Below are 20,116 nucleotides of genomic sequence, written 5' to 3' on the forward strand. Positions count from 1 at the left end.
TGAGGTATTTCATACTATTCCCCTTTAGCTGATGAAGCAATTCCGGGAGGGTCAGCATGTTCTTAGGTCACAGGGTGGCAGAGCCTGTGGGACTCCAAATGCCAGGCTCTTTGCATGCCTTGATGTCATGCTGGGCAGAGGGCACGATGACGATCCAACTGAGTAATAAGGGAGCCTGGGAAGGAAAGCCAGTCTCTGAGTCTTCTCAGGGGCAGTGCGCGGGCCCGATGGGCTTGGGAAACCTCGGGAAGGCTGACTCAGGAGAATGCCGGTGCTACCAACCTGTTCCGCCAGCCCAAGTGTTGCCGCCCACGTGAGGCATGTTGTCTGGGTCCTCCTTCCCGTGTTTGGGGGAGCTTACATCTTCACCACTGTCTCTGTTGATTGTTATCTAAAAATGAAGAATTGAGACATTTTTACTATCCTGTGACAAACACCAGGAACTGCTTAACAGAAAAAAAAAAATTATTTTCTCCTAAGTCCTTAAGGTATCACATAACCTCGGGCCACTGGATTTGATAATTTCTGTATTTACAAAAATTCCATCAGATGGATTCCAGCATCCATTTAGTCGGGAAGGAGAAGAATTATGTTTTTTAAAAACTCTTAAAAAAGAAAAGAAAAGGAGCTGGACTGCATTATAGCTACAGAATTTTTGTGGTGCAAAACGAGCTGTGAGCATTTATATAGGGCATGAAAACTACCAGATGCAGGAAAAACGGATGTCACCAGAAAGGGACATTTTTGCCAGTAGTTTAAAAGGATCACCACCTCGCTGATCCAGCCGAGGCAGTATACACGCACTTACCCATTCCGTTTTCAAAGAAATCCCATTACTCTGAGAAATGCCATTTTATATACAATATATGGGAAAGAAAAACAAAATGTTATGTATGTATGTATGCCTCAGTGATTGATAGATTAATGCTATATACTAAAAACAGCTTATTTATTTTTTGGACCCACTTCAATTTCTATTATGGTAATTTGTAGCTTTCTTAATTCATCTTTATTTTAAAACTGGATTTATGATTCCTGCAATTCGAACAGAATAAGTAGCACTGTAGCCTTCCTCTGGGAGAGCCTGAAGCTCATTGGTTCCCGTGTCATTCAGTGCAGTATCACCGAAAGGAGCGATAACCACACAGAAATTTCAATCCTAGTGGTCACTTCAGTAGATACTACTCGATAATAAAAAGAAATCAAAGCATTTACATTTCATGCACACTATGAGCCTGCTCTCGGATGTAATGATTTTCAGAGAAGACAAGATCGAATTCTCATTCACTTGTTCAAATAAGAATTACAGAAAATGTACTGATGGAACATTCTGTGCGGTACCACTGGGCACACAAAGCCACGGAGAACTGGTTCCTGACCTCAAACTCCTTATAGTGGAACGAGACAGCTTACAAATAAATGGGTCTGAAGTCAGTCTTTAGAGTTAACCATTCCATGTTGGTACATGGCTTTTTCATTCTTGATGTTGGGATTAATGAAGGTAGGTGATTTGAGGTCTTCGCAAATAAAACGGCCATTAAGAACAAAATCAACATAGCTTCTCTTGTCTTATGTCCAGGTTTCTCATTATTGTATAATTGTACCTGGTTTTGATGAAAACCCTATCTTGATCACCTTTTTTTTTTTTTATTTACCAGATTTGGAATGATTGACTCAGTCACAGCACATCAAGGCTGAGTGTAATGGTGAAATAATTTAGTCTAACCCCCTTAGTTTCTGATGCGAAAGTGAAGGTCCGAAGATCTTACCTGACTACCAAACAATGATGTTTGGTAGATCTGGTGCATTAAGTACATTTGCAGCTTACCATATTTCTTTTTTTTTTTTTTTTGAGGTGGAGTTTCGCGCTTGTTACCCAGGCTGGAGTGCAATGGTGCGATCTTGGCTCACCGCAACCTCCGCCTCCTGGGTTCAGGCAATTCTCCTGCCTCAGCCTCCTGAGTAGCTGGGATTACAGGCACGCGCCACCATGCCCAGCTAATTTTTTGTATTTTTAGTAGAGACGGGGTTTCACCATCTTGAAACCCCGAGACCACCATGGTCTCGATGGTCTCGATCGCTTGACCTCGTGATCCACCCACCTCGGCCTCCCAAAGTGCTGGGATTACAGGCGTGAGCCACTGCGCCCAGCCTGCAGCTTACCATATTTCTAACTTATGATGGGTTTATTGGGATATAAGCCCATTGTAAGTCAAGGAGCATCTGTAGCTTGCTTATAAGCATTAAGACTCTTCAATAGGCCAATTCTAAAAGAGAAGTTCCAAAAATAGTCTAAGCAACTAGAATAACCATTCTGAACACCATTCCTCACTTTGGGGGGCATGTGTGTGTATTCTGGTACACTGTTTAAAAATAAATTTAAGAAAAACCAGAAGAGGTAATAAAAGGCAAATTCCTGTGTGTCTACTAACTCACATTCATCAAATACTATTTATCTCCCTAAGATATTTCACATAATACAGTTATTCCACTATAAGAGAACAGTCTTTTAAGAATAAGTGCAAATGAAGGCACAGGGTAGAAGAGAATGCCCCTCAAATAGCCTCCCTCAGCTACCTTCAAAATTATGCTTTTGAAGTTGCAAAGTAACCTACAATGGCCATCAGGGAAGAGAAGACAGGTGACAAAATTTCTGGGCAGAAAGGCGCTGGCATGTTCTTTGCCACCTGTGTGTCTTGCCAGGCCATCTGCTGGGAAATGGGGCTGCTCATGTTGTCAACACAAGGCAGTTCCACACCAACCCCAAATGGGAGCCCAGAGATCTTTCAAAATCGACAAATTATTGACAAAAACAAACATCAGCCAAAACCTGATATGTTGCAGGGAAATGCACACCATGCAAGTGCAGGGATGTTTAATTAAGCAAGGTATTTAGAGAGTTTATCTAATTTTGCGTCATTTTATGAATGCCACTCACTCACAGGAATATATATATTTCTTTAGGTGGATGGGAGGAATACAGATGTTAAGAAGTTTTCAAAGCCCTTTTAGGCCATTTCAAGTAAGTATATCAATTGACAACGATTCATGAAAGATGCAAGTCAGGAATTCCAGGATAGACCAACCCGGGACAGAGAGAAACTGGAACATATACTAAGTGAGGCTTCTCATTCGAGGAATTTTGTTTTCTGGGGACAGTCATGTGCTGGAGGACCACTGCCATTCAGAAAGTTGATAAGCTGCTGTTTGCTTTCATGGATGTGTTGAAAAGCAGTTGGAATGTACTTCCTTTGAGATCTGGTTTCATCTAGAAAAAGGTCGAGGAAGTAATTTCAATTACTGAAATAAAACCCTACTGAATTTGATCAAAATTTTCCCCAAAAAAGAAAATACTGTGGCTGTTTATAACTTTTGACGCAATCTGACACACACGATGAGACCCCCTGATGTGTTTCTCACAGCTGACACAATCTGCTTTCTTTTCTTTTCTTTTTTGACATGAAGTTTCGCTCTTGTTGCCCAGGCTGGAGTGCAATGGCACGATCTCGGCTCACGACAACCTCTGCCTCCCGGGTTCAAGCAATTCTTCTGCCTCAGCCTCCTGAGTAGCTGGGACAACAGTCATGTAACACCATGCCCAGCTAATTTTGTATTTTTAGTACAGATGGGGATTCTCCATGTTGGTCAGCCTAGTCTCGAATTCCCAACCTCAGGTGATCTGCCTGCCTTGGCCTCCCAAAGTGCTGGGATTACAGGTGTGAGCCACTGCACCCAGCCACAATCTGCTTTCTTTTAGGTAAATGTGCTATAATCGTAAGAATCATTATCCTCTTACATGTGAATTAAAATGGAAAAAACATGAATCTTGTAAATTACAACTCATAAAAATGTCCCGGAATAAAGCCAGCACAGAGAAAGGACATGACTCACTGAAGCCCTGTAATTCTGGGCAAGGCCCATATATTTTAGGCTCCTCCTTGAGTTCATGACTTCTAAAAACCATCAATAAAATGATATAAATAGACAGAAGATAATCCTGGAAGAAAAGTGAGCTTTTGGAGGTATCACTGGATGACACAGCTGGAGACTAGGTGTGGCAAAGCAGACATTTCTAGTTGCCTATTTCATGTTAATTCCCTCTTTCTTTCTTTTAAACAGAAGTCAGATATATCACGGTTGGCTGGAATTAAGCACAGTAATCCTATTCCCCTTTGTCAGTGACTGGTTTAGGGGAAGCCACGTGGCCTGAGATGTGAGAGAAAGTCTGCCAGGAGGCTTCTAGGAAGTCTTCCCAGGTAAAAGAAGAGACAGTTGTGAGAAGAGCTTCTCACTATCCTATATGCACAGTTCTGCTGTTCCCCAACCCCACCCCCCACACACATACTCTTCCTGCCTTGGGACACAGCTGAGTGAGAATGTGATGCATAGAGCTGTAGCATCCACATGGTGACCATGTGTTGACCAGAGGATGGCAGATTGGAAGGCTGGAAGCGTCTATGCCCCGATGACATTGCTGAGCTGCTGAACCAGCCCTGGAGTCACTTGCCTTTAATCTCCTATAGAAGTAAATAGTAAATGTCCTTACAGTTAAGCCACTGTTATTTGGGTTTTCTGCTACTTGGAGTCCATTGCATGCAAACTAATTGATTCATGTATTAAGGGATGAATGAGAGGCAGCAAGGCAGAAGCTACTGTCTTGATCTTTCTGAGGATGTCCTACTTCCAACAGGAAGACATGCTTTGATTTTTCTGACATTAAAAGTTACCATAACAACATCAGCACAGAAATCCCAATTATTACAGTTGTCTACTATCTTCTTGATTGACTAGCAGGCAACTGAATAGATTCATTCACTCACACTCTTGTGAAAACATTCCTGTGTTTGTGTGTGGTGCATCTAGTACTCAGGTGGGATACAGAGATTCCTGACACAGGAACTTTGCTTCTAGGAGGATATTGTGTAAAGGGGAACAAAGTCACAGCACAGGATGATACACGCCATGGTAAGGTTCTGAATGTATCTGCCTAAAAAAAACTGTCCAAGGTTATTGCACCCATAGGTTAGAAATTTCTTTCCTAGGAATAAAATGATTGATAGATGGCTAGCTGGATTAATAAAGAAATAAGAAGATCCAAATAAACAAAATCAGAAATGACAAAGGTGACATTACCACCAATCCCAGAGAAATTTAAAAAGCCTTCAGAGACTATTATGAACACCTCTCTGCACACAAACTAGAAAACCTAGAAGAAATGGATAAATTCTTAGAAACATACAACTGCGCAAGATTGAACCAGGAAGAAACTGAACACCTGAACAGAACAATAACATGTTCCAAAATTGAATCAGTAATAAAAACCTGCCAACCAGAAAAAGCCCTGGACCATAAGGATTCACAGCTGAATTCTGCCAAATGTGTAAGGAAGAGCTGAAACCAATCTTACTAAAATGGTTCCAAAAAACAACTAGGAGAGACTTCTCCCTAACTCACTCTATGTGGCTAGCATCATTCTGATATGAAAACCAGGCAGAGACACAACAAAAAAAAGAAAACTTCAGGCACATATCCCTGATGAACATAGATGCAAAAATTCTCAACAAAATACTAGCAAATCAAATCCAGCAGCACATCAAAAAGCAAATCTATCATAATGAAGTAGTCTTTGATCTTGGGATGCAAGGCTGGTTCAACATATACAAATCAATAAATATGATTCATCACATAAACAGAACTAATAACAAAAACTACACGATCATCTCAGTTGATGCAGGAAAGGCTTTTGATAAAATTCAACATCGCTTCATGTTAAAACCCTCAACAATCTAGGCATTGAAGAAACACACCTCAAAATAGTAAGAGCCATCTATGACAAACCCATAGTCAATATCATACAGAATGGGCAAAGGCTGAAAGTATTAACTTTGAGAATTGAAACAAGACAAGGATGCCCTCTCATTACTCCCATTCAGCATAGCACTGAAACTCCTAGCCAGAGCAATTAGGCAAGATAAACAAGTAGAAGGCATCCAAATAGGAAGCCAGAAAGCTAAACATCTCTCTTCTACACTCAGAAAACCCTGTAGTCTCTGCCCAAAGGCTCCTAGAACTGATAAACAACTTCAGTAAAGTTTCAGCATACAAAATCAATGTACAAAAATCAGTAGCATTTCTAAATGTCAATAATGTCCAAGCTGACATTAAGAATGCAATCCCATCCACAATAGCCACAAAAAGAGTAAAACACTTGGGAATATCATTAACTGGGGAGGTGAAACTTCTCTACAATGAGAATGACAAACACTGCTGAAAGATGACACAAACACACACAAGTCAAACACTCATAAATCAGAGATGATACAAACAAATGGAAAAACATTCCATGCTAATGGGTAGGAAGACTCAATATTATTAAAATGGCTATGTTGCCCAAAGTAATTTATAGAATCAATGCAATTCCTATTAAACTACCAATGTCATTTTTTTCACAGAACTATAAAAGGCCATTTAAAAATTCATAAGGAACCAAAAAAAAAAAAAAAAAAGAGCCAAATAGCCAAAACAATCCTAAGCAAAAAGACAAACCCATAGGGATCACATTACCTGACTTCAAACTATAGTACTAGGCTATAGCAACCAAAACAGCATGGCATTGGTATGAAAATAGACACATAGATTAATGAAACATGTTAGAGAACCCTGAAGTAAAGCTGCACACCTACAACCATCAATCTTTGATAATGTCAGCCATAACAAGAAATGGGGAAAGGATTCCCTGCTTAATAAATGGTGCTGGAATAACTGGCTAGCCATATGCAGAAGATTGAAACTGGATCCCTATCTTTCACTACATACAAAAATCAACTCAAGATAGATTAAAGATTTAAATGCAAAACCTAAAACTATAAATACCGTAGACAAAAACCTAGGAAATACCATTCTGGACATAGGGCTTGGCAAAGATTTCATGATGAGGACTCCAAAAGCAATTGCAATAAAAACAAAACTTGGTAAGTGGAACCTAATTAAACTAAAGAGTTTCTGCACAGCAAAAGAAAGTATTAACAGGGTAGAGACAAAAGGAATGGCAGAAAATATTTATAAACTATGTATCCAACAAAGGTCTAATATCCAGAATCCATAAGGAACTTAAATGAATCAACAAGCAAAAAAAAAAAAAACCCATTAAAAAATGGGCAAAGGACATGAAGAGACACTTATCAAAAGAAGACATACACACAGCCAAAAACATATGAAGAAATGTTCTATGTCACTAATCATTAGAGACATGCAAATCAAAACCACAGTGAGATACCATCTCACACCAGTCAGAACGGCCATTTTTATAAAGTGAAAAAAAATGGCCTATAAGCCCCTATGTTCAGGTCTGCTCGCAGACTGTGGAGTGTTCTTTCATTTTCAATAAAACCCTTCATTTTTTCCTTGCTTTGTTTGTGTGTTTTGTCCAATTCTTTGTTCAAGACGCCAAGAACTTGGACACCCTCCACCGTTAACATATTTGGCAAGCCAGCCAGGAGAAAGAGTCAAGCAGGTTCACTATGGCCACTCAGGGAGAGAGAACCCAGAAGCTTGGTATGCTGGTAAAAGGGTAAATAAAACTTTTCATGGTTTGAATCTCCTGGAAACATCAGAGAAAGACTGTTCTTGCCATCCACACTACGACAAAACTTTGGGACCTTGAACTTTGGGTTCATGGTCTCACAACTGAGAAGAACCCCTCCACACTTCTGGAACTATGCACCCATTGGAACCCTTGAGACACGGTCAAACTTCAGATGATCAGGCAACAAAGGCTACACAGCCAGTTCCAGGTGAAGACACCACCTCTGGCCATCAAGAAACTATGCTGGCTCCACTTGATAGAGCAGTTCAAGAGTTCTGTGATCCCCAATAGGTAAAGACTACTCTCCAAGTCAGCATGAAGCAGTTACAGAAAAAAAGACCATCAGTCCCTCTGTCTCTCATAAAGATTTATGAGGATCACATCTTTAAGTGGGGAGATGAGGCAGGAAAATGGAGTCTGGAAGCAGGGAACATAAGGCTGATTCACACTTCAGCTACAACAGGAAAGGCCCTCTCCAAAGGGCATACATCAAGTAAATGACTTTGTAACTTTAATTCATTCTCTTTATTTACATAGGGTGTACCCTAAGTAGAGGGTATTTAAACTCACAAAAACTCTGTAACAGGGCCTTTGATCCCCTATGCTCAAGCCCACACTGGGGAGTGTACTTTCATTTTCAATAAAACCCTTCATTCCTTCAAAAAAAAAAAAAACCAAAACAAAATTAAAAGTCAAAAGATAACAGATACCAGAGAGGTAATAGAGAAAAGGGAATGTTAATACACTGCTTGTGGCAATGTACATTGGTTCAGCCACCATGGAAAGCAGTTTGGAGATTTCTCAAAGATCTTAAGCAGAACTACTTACCGTTCGACCCAGCAATGCCATTATTGGGTGTATATCCAAATGAACATAAATTGTTCATTTATGTGAACAATTTATGTATATCCACATTTATAAAGTACATATATATAAATTATGCACATAAATTTGTTTACATTTATAACGTGCATATAAGTTCATTGTAGCACTTTCCACAATAGCAAAGACATGAAATCAACCTGGGCACCGCATCAACAGTGGACTGGGCAAGGAAAATGTGGTACATGTATATTCTGGAATACAATGCAGCCATAAAGAAGAATACAATCATATCCTTTGCAGCAACATGGTTGCAGCTAGAGGCCATTATCCTAAGCAACTTAATGCAGGAACAGAAAGTCAAACAGTGTGTGTTCTCACTTATAAGTGGGAGCTAAACACTGAGTACACGTGGACACAAAAAAGAAGACAACAAACACCAGGGCCTACTTGAGGGTGGAGGTTAGGAGGTGAAGATTGAAAAACTACCTACTATGGTCACTACCTGGGTGACAAAATCATTTGTACAACAAATCCCAGTGACATACAACTTACCCATGTAATAAACCTGCACATGTAGCCAGTGAACATTAAACAAAAGTTGGAAGGAAAAACAAATAAGAGCTAATTTGTACTGAATTCTAAAAATCAGAGGGAACAGAAAAGCTTAATTATAAGTGGCCAGTTTTTCAGTTCTATATTCTTATGCTTGTTATGAGATCAATACCAATTATTTTCTGATTTTTCTAGTTCTAGACATGCCAAGGAAACAACTGCCCTAACCTGGTATGCTAACATTAATAAATTATAATTATGTTCTCAATACTGTAATAAAAGTATACAGTAGCCAGCAAAAAAGAAATTTCTTTCATAGATACAGGTACAATGAAATCACATAATATTTCCCTAGGAATGATGTTTTTTCACATGAAGTCAGCTAGCTAAACAACAACAACAACAAAGGCTGACCACCACGCAGTTTTCCTCAATAACCAGTATGTCCTACAATGATAACATATAACGAAAATACCTTTGTTACACAGGTAGCTTCTTCAATCCCTGCCAAAAGCCAGTAAGTATGCAATTTCTCTTCAGTTCTTCCCTGGCCTGGGTAATATTTGCCTTCAAGTACTCAATGACCATCTCCCCTCTTTAATCCCTCAACACTCTTAAAAAGCAAAAAACATCTGACTTTTGGTCACTAATTTCTAAAAATTATAATGTAGCTGATATTCATTCATACTAAATAATTAACCTCAGTGGGCATTTCTATTTTAAGTGTCTATAACTAACTGAAAAATAGTCTTTTTTGTTGTTGTTAGAAAGTTTGAGAATCAGTAAGGAGGCAGAGGTAGTGGGATGGGGTGGGGGGCATATGAGGCCTATTCCCTGTCCCTAAAGACAAATGTCTATTAGCGTGACTTGTGACATTACAGGTGACAAGCAGTAGAAGTAGTCCATGGTCTGTCTTGCAGAATTCCAGTCTTCCAGCACAGAAAAGGTTCTTTTCCCTTCTCATGGCATTCTTCAAATCAACCAGCAGCTCCTTACTATTCACTGTGGGCTGGACCCTTTTGCCCACCTCTCTATACAAATCCAACTCAGTCTGACCCTCCACCTCTCCACACCAACTCTACTCAGTCTCACCCTCCACCTCTCCACACCAAACCAACTCAGTCTCACCCTCCATCTCTCCACACCAACGCTACTCAGTCTCACCCTCCACCTCTCCACACCAACTCTACTCAGTCTCACCCTCCACCTCTCCACACCAATGCTACTCAGTCTCACCCTCCACCTCTCCACACCAACCCTACTCAGTCTCACCCTCCATCTCTCCACCCAAACGAACTCAGTCTCACCCTCCACCTCTCCACACCAACCCTACTCAGTCTCACCCTCCATCTCTCCACCCAAACGAACTCAGTCTCACCCTCCACCTCTCCACACCAACCCTACTCAGTCTCACCCTCCATCTCTCCACCCAAACGAACTCAGTCTCACCCTCCACCTCTCCACACCAACCCTACTCAGTCTCACCCTCCATCTCTCCACCCAAACGAACTCAGTCTCACCCTCCACCTCTCCACACCAATGCTACTCAGTCTCACCCTCCACCTCTCCACACCAACCCTACTCAGTCTCCCCCTCCACCTCCCCACACCAACTCTACTCAGTCTCACCCTCCACCTCTCCACACCAACTCTACTCAGTCTCACCCTCCACCTCTCCACACCAACCCTACTCAGTCTCCCCCTCCACCTCTCCACACCAACTCTACTCAGTCTCACCCTCCACCTATCCACACCAACTCTACTCAGTCTCACCCTCCGCCTCTCCACACCAACTCTACTCAGTCTCACCCTCCAGCTCTCCACACCAACTCTACTCAGTCTCACCCTCCACCTATCCACACCAACTCTACTCAGTCTCACCCTCCGCCTCTCCACACCAACTCTACTCAGTCTCACCCTCGGCCTCTCCACACCAAACCAACTCAGTCTCACCCTCCAGCTCTCCACACCAACTCTACTCAGTCTCACCCTCCGCCTCTCCACACCAAACCAACTCAGTCTTACCCTCCACCTCTCCACACCAACTCTACTCAGTCTCACCCTCCACCTCTCCACACCAACTCTACTCAGTCTCACCCTCCACCTCTCCACACCAACTCTACTCAGTCTCACCCTCCGCCTCTCCACACCAACCCTACTCAGTCTCCCCCTCCACCTCTCCACACCAACCCTACTCAGTCTCACCCTCCACCTCTCCACACCAACCCTACTCAGTCTCACCCTCCACCTCTCCACACCAACTCTACTCAGTCTCACCCTCCAGCTCTCCACACCAACCCTACTCAGTCTCACCCTCGGCCTCTCCACACCAACTCTACTCAGTCTCACCCTCCATCTCTCCACACCAACTCTACTCAGTCTCACCCTCCACCTCTCCACACCAATGCTACTCAGTCTCACCCTCCACCTCTCCACACCAAACCAACTCAGTCTCACCCTCCGCCTCTCCACACCAAACCAACTCAGTCTCACCCTCCACCTCTCCACACCAACTCTACTCAGTCTCACCCTCCGCCTCTCCACACCAACCCTACTCAGTCTCCCCCTCCACCTCTCCACACCAACCCTACTCAGTCTCACCCTCCACCTCTCCACACCAACCCTACTCAGTCTCACCCTCCACCTCTCCACACCAACTCTACTCAGTCTCACCCTCCAGCTCTCCACACCAACCCTACTCAGTCTCACCCTCGGCCTCTCCACACCAACTCTACTCAGTCTCACCCTCCATCTCTCCACACCAACTCTACTCAGTCTCACCCTCCACCTCTCCACACCAATGCTACTCAGTCTCACCCTCCGCCTCTCCACACCAAACCAACTCAGTCTCACCCTCCGCCTCTCCACACCAAACCAACTCAGTCTCACCCTCCACCTCTCCACACCAACTCTACTCAGTCTCACCCTCCACCTCTCCACACCAACCCTACTCAGTCTCACGCTCCATCTCTCCACACCAACCCTACTCAGTCTCACCCTCCACCTCTCTACACCAACCCTACTCAGTCTCACCCTCCACCTCTCCACACCAACCCTACTCAGTCTCACCCTCCACCTCTCCACACCAACTCTACTCAGTCTCACCCTCCAGCTCTCCACACCAACCCTACTCAGTCTCACCCTCCGCCTCTCCACACCAACTCTACTCAGTCTCACCCTCCATCTCTCCACACCAACCCTACTCAGTCTCACCCTCCGCCTCTCCACACCAACTCTACTCAGTCTCACCCTCCATCTCTCCACACCAACTCTACTCAGTCTCACCCTCCATCTCTCCACACCAACCCTACTCAGTCTCACGCTCTATCTCTCCACACCAACCCTACTCAGTCTCACCCTCCATCTCTCTACACCAACCCTACTCAGTCTCACCCTCCACCTCTCCACACCAACCCTACTCAGTCTCACCCTCCACCTCTCCACACCAACTCTACTCAGTCTCACCCTCCAGCTCTCCACACCAACCCTACTCAGTCTCACCCTCCGCCTCTCCACACCAACTCTACTCAGTCTCACCCTCCATCTCTCCACACCAACTCTACTCAGTCTCACCCTCCATCTCTCCACACCAACCCTACTCAGTCTCACCCTCCGCCTCTCCACACCAACTCTACTCAGTCTCATCCTCCGCCTCTCCACACCAAACCAACTCAGTCTCACCCTCCACCTCTCCACACCAACTCTACTCAGTCTCACCCTCCATCTCTCCACACCAACTCTACTCAGTCTCACCCTCCAGCTCTCCACACCAACTCTACTCAGTCTCACCCTCCGCCTCTCCACACCAACCCTACTCAGTCTCACCCTCCATCTCTCCACACCAACCCTACTCAGTCTCACCCTCCAGCTCTCCACACCAACCCTACTCAGTCTCACCCTCCATCTCTCCACACCAACCCTACTCAGTCTCACCCTCCGCCTCTCCACACCAACCCTACTCAGTCTCACCCTCCATCTCTCCACACCAACCCTACTCAGTCTCACCCTCCGCCTCTCCACACCAACTCTACTCAGTCTCACCCTCCGCCTCTCCACACCAAACCAACTCAGTCTTACCCTCCACCTCTCCACACCAACCCTACTCAGTCTCACCCTCCTTCTTCTTTCTGCTTGAACATTCGTAGAGGCTTAAGAATATTTTTATTTGTAGCACAAATGATATGCTTGATAAACATTAGAAATATTGGAAAGTATAACCAAAGCCGCTCCCCTCCCCTTCCACTGGATGTTCTGAACGCCATCCCTATGGGCATCCTTACTATTTTTCTGAGTTTACAAAGTCTCTGACACAGAGTGTTCTAGCTGGAATAACCTTCTTCAGTAAGTGCTTTTACGATGCAACAGAAACACCTAGTCTAGTTCAAATGAGCAAAACTTGATAGATTGTACAGATGGGCTAAAAGGAGAAAAAAATCAGTTAATTAATATTTTACTTTATCTTTTATTACCTGATGTATTTGTTGTCAACAGTGGCATATACTTATAGCCTCGTACATAATAGGTTCTACATAAATACATATTGAAAGCAAGCATAGGAGTTTGCTCAGTGGCAGGACACTAAGAATTTAATCTGCATACAACCTTTTCCACAGAAAAGTGTCATCTGGGTGCCTGATGGGACCCTTTCCAGCTCTGCCTGCCAGCCCATAATTGGCACACATGGTCAGCAGAGAGCCATCTTCTTTTTTAAAACTTTTTAAAATTTTATTTTATTCTTTGAGACAGAGTCTCACTCTGTCACCCAGGCTGGAGTGCAGTAGTGCAATCATAGCTCACTGCAGCCTCAACTTCCTGGGCTCAAGTGACCCTCCCACCTCATCCTCCCAAGTAGCTGGGATTTCAGGCACACGCTATCACACCTAGCTAATTTTTGTATTTTTTGTAGAGTTGGGGTTTCGCCATGTTGGCCAGCCTGATCTTGAACCCTCGGGATCAAGCGATCTTCTCACCTTGGCCTCCCAAAGTGTGGAGATTACAGGCATGAGCCACTGTGCCCAGCCTAGAAAGCCATCTTCTAACAGGGGCAGGAAACCCTGTTGGCTCCAGGTTGTTCTTAAATCCTGATTCTGCCTCACCCTCAGCTTGACTTTGTCCCCTACCAAGGTCTCAGCTCAGTTAGTTTTAGGCCAAGTTCCTCACTGGGTCCTCCATGGACTCCCTGTTATGGTCTCTGAGTCTATAGGTAATGACCTCTCTTCTTACTTCCTGGTCCAAACAGAGCTGTTTGAATGGCTACCCAAAATAAAATTATAAGCCTGCAGAAATCATCCAAAGCAATGGCTCGTTTCACTTAGAGTGCCCTATTTATTCATTTTCTTCTGTTTAAATTAAGGTAGGAAGGAAAGATGATTTTCAGAGAATTTGGGAATATGGAATGCAGAATGATGAAGTTGAGTTGATTCACAGATGGAGATGCTGCGGTTATAAGCAAATCTCTAAGGAAAACCAACGTGACCATTGTGTGTAGGTGAGTGTCAAAAACATATGTTAAAAAATTGCAAATAATTGGCACAGCACTAGTTTACGGAAATGCACCCTTCCTGCTGCCTCCTCACAGGCGCACACTCAGTGCTCTTAACACTCACACAAGAACAACTGCTAATTAGATTCAGAGACAGCAGGGGTGGGGAAAACTGTCAGGTTCTTACATATTCTATCCTTTCTATTTTTGCCTTTTTAATTTTTAAGAGCCTTCAAAAGGTTAACATTCAACACTATGGTAAAGCGACGCCATCAGACCTTCAGAGCCAAGGACAAAGTTAGCAAAGCATGGCAACCTTGACTACAGCAGATAGGATGCAAATGCTTTGGTTTTGGTACATACAAGGTGGTCCTGGCAAGACACATTTAATGCCATGTACTTCATTATTAAGACTTAATGATCTCTCATGGCATTTCTTGGCCCGGTGACTTCAATCTCATACTGAAGTACTGCTTTTCTCAAAATATAAAACCTGTTGGGCATTTTTAAGAACTATTCTGCTTTCCATGCCAACAGAATTTGCTGAGGTGGTAAGGGTACCAGGAAAAGGGAGGGTAGGTAGAAAAGCCATTCCTACCATGACTGTGGGTAGAAACAAAAGGGATTGATATATGACCCAGATTCTAAAGATTCTTGGAAGCACCGACCACAGCTACGCAGAGAAGAATTGAACATGAGGAATTCTGACTTAGTGATGGACAGGTTACAATGGAATAGTCCCCGTGGAGAGGTGTTTCCAGCATCAGATCTTGGCGGCTGATTTTCCCATTTTCTTTGTTACTACAAGTCGCGTTGTACTGTTGCCCATCGTTTCTTCCAGGATGCTTCCTACAACAGTCGGTTTACCATCTTAGGCTGAACAATGTTTATGAATCCATTCCCTACTGATGTTTACCCTGAGTTTTTCCAACCATTTCCCCAAGGCACCTGGAGTTCCTGTAAAACATATGTCAGAACACCCAGCGATAACAATCTTCCTTTGCTTTTAGCAAGACTGGCACTGTCACTTACATACTTTTGGACAGTCACTATGGTTCAAAACTATTCCTAAGAATACAAAATAATGACGTAAGGAAAGGCCATAGAGAAATAAGCAATCTGTACGGCACACACAACTCAGGATCAGGCGACCCATCGCTCAGTAGCTGAGGGTGTTTGTGGTTTTGTGCTTTGAGGCTTACCGTGTGAGAGAACCTTCCAGGTTGCTGCAGTGGCTCCAATAAGCTCAGAGTATGAAAAAGCGCTTGGAGCAGGGGAAGAACTTCGCACATGAAGTGACTGCAATGTGCACTTTCATGATAATACATCTATGTATGTGCATATGTATATATACATCCACACATATACATCTTTTGAAGAAATATTTCGGTGATAAATAGCACTGCAATGAATCAGTGCTATGGGGTAGGTAGGAAGATGTGGCGAGACACATAAGCTGGCATGGATTCCAGGTGTAAACACCCGGAGGGAAGGGACTGCGACTTATTCTGCCTAACATCTTCAGCACCTAGCACGGTCTTGGTACATCACAGAAGCTCAGGAATTGTTTAGTGACCGAATGAATGAATGCGTGACCGCCATTGCCACTGTGGCTGCGTCAAAGCCACAGAATGAGTGCCGTGGTGGATAAGCCACGAAGAATATATGGAAGCCTGGTAACCGCTGTCCTGGAACGTATGGGGGCAAGTTAGAAAGAAAGCAGGAACTCTGGGGTGGGAGAAAAGAATACCACTGGATTTCAGTTTCTGAAACATTCTTTTAATTTTAGGTTGTGAAGGCTCTTACTGTGTGAGCAAAACACGAAGAATACTAAATATCAGTAGGAAAAGCTTTCTAATTAAACTTAGGGCACAGCTGATCTCATATATATTTATATCATTTAGCACTGATACTGAGCTGCATGGTAATTAGAAACACAAACAATTCACGTAATGACTAATTAATCAGGAGTTTCTATAATCGAACACAGGCAAGCTGGTAATTCCTCCTTTGTGTTAGTTCTCCATTTTCTTTAACTGGGTAAATCTGTTTCCCAATTTACACCCTGAAATTCTTACTCCCAAAAAGAGACCTGGATGCCATTCCAACACGTTCCCCTGCCTCTGCTTCCTGTGGCTCCCTCCTTCTCCCTACACCCCTCCCTCCCACTCATCTCCCGCTGTATCCCATCTGAAAATTCCCTTAGCAGTGTCAGTCTTGGGAGGGCTGCGAGGTTGAGAGCTTCAGGCAGCCCACACTTTGAGACATGAAGTTTCACATGTTTGGCGATGGGTGCCATGGCTTGGTCACCAGGCAATGCTGAGAATCATACAGAAGGGAGATGAGAGAACACTATGTGAAGAGATTTTAGATTAACCCAGGGTCTTGGGCTGAGTTAGGGTGAGTAGGGTGACAGGCAGACCTTCCTCGGTGTCTTCCAGAGCCTGTACTATCCTCTATTATATTACTGTAACTCTTTATGATGTTTAGGAATTTTTTCATGTCTGTCTCCTTCTACTACACGATTGCACCCCAAGACCTGACACAGGGTAATATTCTAGTTGTATAGTCATGCGAGGTAGCTAAACAGAACCCTGGTTTTCAGAAACACACCTTACGCCCCATTTTTTTGACTTATTCTGACATGTCTTCGCATAATTTTTTGAGATGAAGGTGTCTAATCAAGAGAGAATTTGAGGTTAGGCATCTGCAAGAGACATGTTTTCAGTGAGGGAAAGTGCCTGAGCAGAATCCACAGTGTTTGAGAGGGTGGCAGTTCACAGCAGCGACAGCACTGGAGTGAAAGTTGAAGCCTGCATTTCAGCCCAGCGTGGCCCATGCCTCTCTGTGCGAGGCCAGGGAGGTCATCAAAGCTTTCTACACATTAGTGTCTCCATCTTCAAAATGAAAAAACCAGACTAAATTGTTTCTAGCTCTACTTTTCTTCCTTTGGCTTATATAATTTCCTTCAGTTCCAGTTTACAAGTGGCCAGAAATCAATTTGAAAAAAAAAATGAAAAGTTAAGTTTAAATATTTTTATATGATTTTATAAAAGTTTAGCTTTTCTTCAAATTAGTTCACTACGATTTTAAAGTTTAGAACATGCTTTTTGAAAGGTGGCTTAATGTCATGGAAAAACCATTTTACCAGGAATTAGAAGACTGACTTTTGATCCTTGTTCTAGCACTAAGTGGTGAAGTGGTTTTGGCTAAAATGACTTATTTTCTCTTAGTTTTCTTCACCTAAAAAAATGAGGGGGACAGTTGACAGAAATGCAATTCAAGTACACTATGTGGTTCTGATGACTGATAATATTTTATGTAGTTATTATAATGTGAAATCTGAATACTAGTGTAACTAAAATTCCACTATGAATTTACTGGGGGAGTGCGTATCAAGCATCAGGATATGGAGTGGGAATAGGGAGATATAAAGTGTGTGTCCTGTGCAGGGATGGGAAGTGAGAGTGCTCCATCCTGAATGTCTATGGTTGATGTAAAAAGGTAACGTCTAAAATGGATAGAAGAAAGAAACATAAGTGCGCTACTTAGAGATATGCGGGCAAGAAATAAATCAGCAAAAAGAAACATAAGTGCGCTACTTAGAGATATGCGGGCAAGAAATAAATCAGCAAAAAGAAACATAAGTGCGCTACTTAGAGATATGCGGGCAAGAAATAAATCAGCAAAAAGAGTTGGAACTGTTTGCATCTGAGCTATTTTTCATAATAGCTTATCAATTTAATATTAAACACTATGCCCATCCATCATTAGGCTAGAGCTTTAAGTGCCTCCCTTTCTCCCTCACTGGTCAGTCTGTATACTTGTCTGTAGCTTATTCAACAAGTCCGGGCTGTGAATCGGGCACTCTGCTAGATGCTGAAGATACAAAGCCCAGAGAGACCTGCTTCGGCACTTCAGGGCGTTTTCAGCCGGAACTGGGAGGGGGATCTATATTCAATAATTAGTGCAGAGAGCAGGTGGGATCCCCAGCCAGGGGTCAGCACAAAGGTAGTGAAGCAAACCGGAAGGGGTCCTACCCCAGAGGCTAGGGGTCAGGAGCAGTCAGAGAAAGCTTCCTGGAATAAGTAATGTTCAAGAGGAATCTTGAAGAACCAGTAAGAATGAGTGCTCGAGGCTGGAGATTTCAGGCAGAAGGAACAGCAGGGGGTGCTGAGTTGGAAGTGATGAAGTGATAGCTTATTAATCCATAAAGAGCCCCTTGTCTGTGATCTTACAGCTCTTGTTACAGCACCCAGAATAACCTTCATGCCTGATACACATTCGCTGAGGTTTATGATAAAATACCTCACCTAAAGCCCACCCATTGCCAAATCAAAGCAGAATAAACCAATCAGAGCACACAAAGATTTATGTGAAAATCCCAATAACCAGAGAAGTTAGAATTTATCACTGCTAAATGTATTCTTCCATATTGAGAACATCAGGGAGGAATGTGTTTACCACTGTGGTATTGATTCACCAGTAATTGGTATGTACATTTATAAGAAAAACAAATGAACAATCCAAGTCAATCTTTACATACTTAGAATTTTTATTACGTCAAACTCTTCCTCCCGTCGACTTCCCCCACAATCGTGCCATGTGGTAACATTACACAGTGATGCAGTTGTTATTGTGTTTGCCTTTCTCCTTTTAAAGACAATCTCAGTTTTAAAAGTAATTTAACTGCAACAGTCCTGATTGCAAAGAAGTAGTATCATGCTTGGTGGCAGGCTGGAAACTGGGTGACTTGTTCTACCACTCATGAGCTATGAAACCTCATACAAGATCCAAACACTCAAAATCTTGGTGTCCTACTTTCTTAAATGGTAATAAGCACATTCACCCTCATGGAGTGGTGAGGTTTAAATAAGAAACAAACCAGTGCGTGACTCTAAAAAAAAATTCCTTAATCTCTTTGTATTTCAGTTTCTGCATCTGCAGAATGAAGGGGGCTGAATACAGACATGACCCCTTATGACATTTCCAGCTTGAAACCTGTTTTTATCTATGTAAAGATGGGTTGAAAAAATGTAATATATAATGCAAATATATGATACATTAAATAATTATTGAAGAATATTCTGAATATTGAATAATTATGTAATATTCAATTAATATTCATTATTCTGAATGCTGAAGAATAATTATTCTGAATAGTTAAAGAATGAATGCAAATATATGGTGCATTAAAGAATTATTTTAAATAGAAGAAAGGGAGAACTCTATTTTTTTACTCTAAAGTTTTGTAACTTCCTACCAAATCTGTGACTAGTTTATTTGTTAATGTACTTTACAACTGCCAACCACCTTAAACGATGGAGTGAATGAAGTTGCCTGAAATGAGAATTCAGAGTGAAAAGGGCTCCGGGAGAAATGAATCCGTGAAAGTGACTGAGAAGAAGCAGAGAAGAGAAAGCTGGGAGGAGACCGGTATTATCTCGGAAGCCGTGAGAAGACTGGGTTTCAATGAGGAGGGAGTGTGCTGAGTTAATGCAACTCAGGGCTAAGTAAGATAATGAGTGAAAAGGTCCCTCTGAATTTAGAACATGAAAATTACCGTGACTTAAGCAGGAGCAGTTTTAGATGGAGAAGGCGGAGCCCTGTTGGAATGAGAGGAGAGTGAATGGAAGTCCAAAAGTAGTCAGTGCGTGTAGGTAACCCCTTCAT

At 42.8% G+C, this 20,116-nt stretch overlaps 1 protein-coding gene across 12 annotated transcripts in view; it reads right to left on the reverse strand.

Moving 5' to 3' along the window:
- The window catches only part of VWA8 (von Willebrand factor A domain containing 8), a 422,827-nt gene that overhangs the window by 45,759 nt on the left and 356,952 nt on the right, over window positions 1–20,116 (reverse strand). For all 12 annotated transcript variants that reach the window (XM_078375339.1, XM_054256828.2, XM_035303407.3 and 9 more), the window contains one exon: window positions 283–391. In XM_078375339.1, the coding sequence (XP_078231465.1) occupies window positions 283–391 (109 nt within the window). The remainder of the gene's footprint in view (window positions 1–282; window positions 392–20,116) is intronic.

This window comes from Callithrix jacchus, chromosome 5 (genome assembly GCF_049354715.1).
Source record: "Callithrix jacchus isolate 240 chromosome 5, calJac240_pri, whole genome shotgun sequence".
NCBI lineage: Eukaryota > Metazoa > Chordata > Mammalia > Primates > Cebidae > Callithrix > Callithrix jacchus.